At 40.0% G+C, this 6,000-nt stretch overlaps 1 protein-coding gene across 1 annotated transcript in view; it reads right to left on the bottom strand.

Annotated features, from left to right (window-relative positions):
* Positions 1-1,360: 1,360 nt before the first annotated feature.
* manba (mannosidase, beta A, lysosomal) overlaps positions 1,361-6,000 on the bottom strand; it is a 29,258-nt gene continuing 24,618 nt past the window's right edge. The window contains exons 15-17 of the mRNA XM_030126308.1: positions 5,354-5,496; positions 2,737-2,997; positions 1,361-1,917 (exon numbers count right to left, since the gene is read on the bottom strand). Of these exons, the coding sequence (XP_029982168.1) occupies positions 1,693-1,917; positions 2,737-2,997; positions 5,354-5,496 (629 nt within the window). The 3' untranslated portion in view covers positions 1,361-1,692. The remainder of the gene's footprint in view (positions 1,918-2,736; positions 2,998-5,353; positions 5,497-6,000) is intronic.

Genomic DNA, 6,000 nt, shown 5'->3' with positions numbered 1-6,000 from the left:
ATCACATGTTTGTTTCCTGTTTGAGTCTGTTTGTGTCAGCTGGACGTTGGTCTGATTCCTCTTCTCTGTTTCCATCAGCGCTGAAGACGGTCCAGTGGTGAAAGACGAGGCCTTTCCACCTGGAGACGACGGGTTGAGTCTTCGATCAGATGTTCTGAGGTCAGTGTCTGTGTGTGTTTGTCCAAACAAAAACTGAACAACAAATCAACAAACTCTAAAACCAAACTTTGTGTTCATCAAACTTTCACGTCAATATCAACTTCTGAATTTGGGAATTTTTGCCGGGAATCCAAGGAGCAGCAGGACAAAGATCTTGGAAAATGATCTGAACACACTTCTTTCATTGTATTTTGATGACGATAGATGGGGGAGGGGCAACGTTGGCTAAAACGTGTCTGAAATGATTCTAAACCATTCTTGGGTGTTCCCTGATGTGTTTAAGAGCGACTCAAACCTTTATTTTAATGGTCGACAGCGTCCTCCAGTGGCCGATTAATAAGGCTTTAGTATGTGCTCCAAAAATAATCATTTTTAACATGTCACAAAATTCACATAAAAGCTCTTCTAAATTTCTAAATAACTGTTTCCTCGTCATTTTAGGATGTTTCAAAGGTCACCAGTGTCCTACAGGTTCCAAGGACACTTCTAAGTTCTTACTTCTACTCCAAAAAGGATGGTTTTCCCCTAGTCCATAAATTCACTAAATATTGTTCAAAATTGCTCTTTCCAAGTTATTTCAGGATGCTTTAAAATTAAATATCAATGGTCACCAGTGCCCTCTAGTGGCTGAGTAGTAAGGCTACAGTATGTACTCCATAAAAGGTCATTTTCATCATATCACAAAATTCACTAAAAAACTATTCAAAAATGTTTAATAAGCCTTTCCATGTTTTTTTAGGTTGTTCAGCTTTTATTTCAATGGTCATCAGCGCCCTCCTGTGGCCGAGTACTAAAGCTATACTATGTACTCCTAAAAAAGGTCATTTCAGACATGGATTCAAATTCACTTAAAAACTATTTTAAGTTGCTAAATGACACATAATAAGTTGTTTCAGCATGTTTTAAAACTTTATTTCAATGGTCACCAGTGCCCACTAGTGGCTGAGTAGTAAGGCTATATATCAGGGGTGTCAAACTCAGATCCTCAAGGGCCGGTATCCTGCATGTTTTAGATGTTTCCCTCTTCCAACACACCTGATTCAAATGATAAGCCTATCATCCAACTCTGCAGAAGCCTGATAACGACCGTCAGGTGTGCTGAAAGAGGGAAACATCTAAAACATGCAGGATACTGGCCCTTGAGGACCAGAGTTTGACACCTGTGCTATATATAGTATGTGCTCCAAAAATGGTCTTTTTATTTTTTTAAAGAATATATTTATTAAATTTTTAACATATCACAAAATTCACTTACAAACTATTCTAAGGTGCTCAATAACATGATCTGACACATGGATTCCTATTCCATGTGTGTTTTCTTGTGGTCCAGCGCCCAGGCAGGAAGAAAACCCTCTTTAATCTCCTCATAATCTGACATGTATGTGTGCGTTCAACCAGGGTTAAAGGTCACGTCAGCGTTCTCTTCAGAGGACAGTCTGAGACGATGCAGACGTGTCAGCCGGGGCAGAACTGGTCCAAAGTACCGACTCCCATGAGACGTTCAAACACATCTGCATGAAGCTGAGGGGGGGGTCAGTAAACGTCCCGTAAAGACGTGACGCTCAGAGACGTGGACAGCTGGGACACGCTGGTGGGACGCCACGGCGTGAACCCCACCGTCCTGTCTGCGCTCACCATCAGGAAGCCGTTAGAGCTGAAGCGTCCCGCGATGTTTCCCACGTCGAGCCAGACGAACGGCGCCACGGCGTCGGACCGCAGGGTGACGCTGAACCCAGACTCATCCTCCTGCACTTTGGCCTGAAGGGAAACCACAACAGGTTAAAAAAAAAAGAGAGAATTATAATTATTTATGTATTGTTTACAATACAGTCACTAATTAAGTTAAATAAGACCAAACTATAGATTACAGATCAGGTATTTTCTATATTAAATTTACTGATCATGTAAATGTTCATGATCAGAACTAGGGCTGTTCCAAAATATCGGTTCTGCAATATATCGCGATATTTCATCTCACAAACTGAATCAACATTAAAAAGTACTGTATGGATATTTTTAGGTGTTTATTCAAATGCAGATATGGCGGAGGTTCATTTTAGTTTTTTGGGTTTTTTTTATTGTTTATATCTTATTTATCATTATTTAACACTGTTTTATTAAATAATGGTTATTTGAATCATCCTAAAAGCACTTTTTCCTGTCTGAGAGGCAGATGGTAGATCCTTTGTTGGGACTGAACTAAAATAATGTTCTGATGTTAGTTCTGAACTAATAGAATATGAACATTTGAACAGGATCTTAAACTGTAATGTCTGTAAAACAGAATTTCAGTTTGAACACAGGAACATTTTGTGATATAACATTAGATCCTGTTGTGATCAAATAAAAATGTGTTTAGTATTTGTGCAGATTTCTGGTGTAATTCAATTCTTCAAGGAAATAATCATTTTAAAAAGAAACAAACAATTTTTTTTAACAGTATCATGAGATATTGTGATATATCGTATCATGATCCTAGTATTGTGATTTGTATCTCCAGATTCTTGCCGATACACAGCCCTACTCATAATCTGCCTCTTGGTTCTGCGCTCTGACTTTAAACCTCCTGTCTCTTACTGTGATGTTGGCTTTTCGGAGCCCCTCGGCGTCCTTCGGGGAACAGAGGAAGTGGTAGTTGGACGGTCCCCGCTGGACGCCGGTCCCGTCCTCCAGGTGGAAGGTGAGCAGGCAGCTGAGGCGGGTGCAGCGTCCACATCCTGCCAGCAGGGCGGCCACCTCCTGCTTTAAGACCACCACAGCGCTGCCGCCGGGTACCAGAACCAGGTCTGACCTCAGGGTGCACACGGGGTCCAGACCAGACCAGGAGTGGACGGACACCTGCAGACGAAGGGACGTCCAGGAGATATTAACGCAAAACTAACAACTGAGGTGAGAGACGATGAGGTTTGACCTTTAGTGTCAGTGTGAAAGTATTTAAAGCAGTGATAATTGGCTTTTTTAATGGAAATGTATTTTATTATCAGAAAAGAAACTTCAAAGAAACTTTTACGGTTTCAACGAGTAAATTAGATTTTTGACCTATTTTCTAAATATCACAATATCTGTCCAGGATTTTAAGCCAAATGATTAAAATCTTCAGAGCATCTCTTCTTAAATTTGTTATATTTCTGTGTTCATTGTGTTTATTTTCTTTATCAAGTACTTTGAGCTGCATTGAGGCTAAAAAAGTTACATTTTAATTAATGTTTAAGTGTATTTATTGCCACAAAAAACCACCAAGGGTAATAGTAAAACTACATACACATAGGAAAAGGCTGTTTGTGCATTAAATTCAGGGTGTTTACAGGGATCAGATGAATATAATAAATATACTGACTTTTTCAAGGTCCTTTAACAAATCAAGCATAATTTGGGTCAAATCGTGCCTTTTCTTGCTCGTGTAAATGAGCTTTTTTCATATACGATGGTAAGTGTTATGCATTCTCATGATTGAATCAACATTTTGCAAAAAAAAACCTATAATTAAAAATACAGTATTATGTTTTTACAGAAGAACTAAGTCAGTTTGACAAAAAGAAAAGAGAAAATAGGCCGTTTGTGACAGTTAGGACCTCACAGATGAACCTTTGTGATTGTTTAATGACTTTAATATGACATAAATGAAGACAGTAAGACTCTTAAAGGAGTGATATTTTGCTTTTTTAAATGGAATTCTTCCTTTTCCCACATTTCCCTGTGGTCTCCATAAACTGTAAATGCTCTGCTTGGGTCTGAATTCTTCATTCATTCAACTCCACAGGTCCATCTTCAACCCTATTTCTGAGTAATGACACCAGAAAGGTGGTTTGGAGCGCTGGCCCTTTAAATGCACATGAGCCACTTCAGGCCCCGCCCCCTCCAGGTTGTCGGCTGTGCTGCTCTGTCCCGTTCAACCAACAACTGAACATTTGAGGTAATGGGCTCCAGGTTTGGACATATTTTCAGTCTGGACTACAACCGCTGCTGCTGACAAACAATTATGGAGAAATACTGGAGAAATGTTGGTCTGAAGTCTGGACCTGATATGTGCAAATGTGGAGACGGAACTAGTTAGAGACGGAACAAATTAAGCAAGAATTTAAACAGGTTGTAGAAATGCACTGGATTTTTTGCCTGAATGAACATAAAGACAGTTTTGCAGCAGGTGGAGGGTTCAAATTCAAACTGTATGAACTATTAGGGTCCAAATACACAAAGAAATGAACCACAGACTGAGAAAAGTGGGTTTAGACAAATATGAGCACTTTAAAATATGAAGAGTTAAAGAGTTCAATGTGCAGTAAAACGGTCTCTGTCAGTGTTTTACTTTCATTTCTGATGTTTTTGATTTGTTTTCCTGCTGCACATGTTTAAGTTTTAAGGCAGGGGTGTCAAACATACGGTCCGTGGGCCAAAACTGGTCGCCAAAGCCTCCAATCTGGTCTACAAGACAAATTTACAAAGCGTGTCAAACTTATTTTAGCTCCAGCTGCCAACATTTAACAATATTAAGTGTATTTGTAGATCCACTGTCATCTGTAAGTTGCACTTTACATGTATAAATAATAATAAATAAGATGAGGCATAGCCCTGCGATGAACTGGCGACTTGTCCAGGGTGTACCCCGCCTTCGCCCCTATGTAGCTGGGATAGGCTCCAAGCGACCCCCGTGACCCTAGTAAGGATAAAGCGGGTTTAGATAATGAATTAATGAATGAAGATGAGGCATAATACTGATAAAATTACCCTCATTTTTCTTTAGGAATTTCAGGTTGTTCAGGTTATTCACATTTTTATCAAAGGATAGTCTGAAAATGGAAATACCTTCAAAATTGATTTTTTTTGCGCTAAAACAAACATTTGCAGTTGTCATTATTTATCAGCTGTTATGTTAATGTTTACAGTGATGCAGATTTTGTCCAATCAGGTGTTTTGAGACCAGGTACGAGGGTTAAATATATGATTGACAGCTGTAATTATTCACTGCTGATGAGATTGTGTCATTTTACCAGGATGAAACTGTATCAGGTTGATCTGTTGCTTATATTAGTATTTTTATTCAAACTGCAGAGAGGGGGTGTGGTGAAAAATTTGGCTTTTTTTTTTTTTTTCCTAATTTCAGCTTCTGGTAAAAGCTCCACTTGATCTGATGGATGTGAAAGCCTAACAGTGATTCTGATGTCGTTGCTGGTTTAGTTGAGAGCTGAACACGTACCACGGCCCTGAGCGTCAGGTCTGGACTCAGGTCTGAAACGGCGTAGATCAGCAGGGTTCCATCGTCCTCGAAGCCGACGGGAAGAACGGCAGCGAAGAAGTCCTGAGCAAAATAATGAAGCATCTTCCACTTCCCTCCAAACTCTGCAGAGAAGGACACATGAAGACCTTTAACCCTTTAACCCCTGAACTCTGATTAAAGGGAAAGGTTCTGCTGTGAATCTGCGTCTGTTTCAGGTTCATTAAAGCTGCTGTAAGTATGTGCTTGTGTTCCTTTTCTTCAGTGGACCCTGGTCTCCTGGTCCAGGATCAGGTCTGGATCGACCTTTGTATTTCTGTGCTGGTCAGTGGTTTTGTTTTACTGTGTGTTTTAGGGTCAAAACAGGTGGAAGAACAGAAAAAGACAAAGAGAGGAACTGAAGTTTGACAGGTTTGGACGAAATAAGGCACTAGAATGGACATCAATAAGAGATTTCGTATGTTGAACATCAGCTGTGAACTGGAACACACTGAACAACAACTAGGATTTGAATTTGGGCCCAGGAGGTTATGTTTTGGGCTCTTTTTTTTCTAAATCAGTCCTGTTGCTTTTTGACACCTGGTTGAACACCATAAAGCAGTTCCACCACAGGTCTCAAACATGCGGCC

This window comes from Sphaeramia orbicularis, chromosome 22 (assembly GCF_902148855.1).
Source record: "Sphaeramia orbicularis chromosome 22, fSphaOr1.1, whole genome shotgun sequence".
Classification (NCBI taxonomy): Eukaryota; Metazoa; Chordata; class Actinopteri; order Kurtiformes; family Apogonidae; genus Sphaeramia; species Sphaeramia orbicularis.
This window is presented reverse-complemented; position numbering and strand designations above follow the sequence as displayed.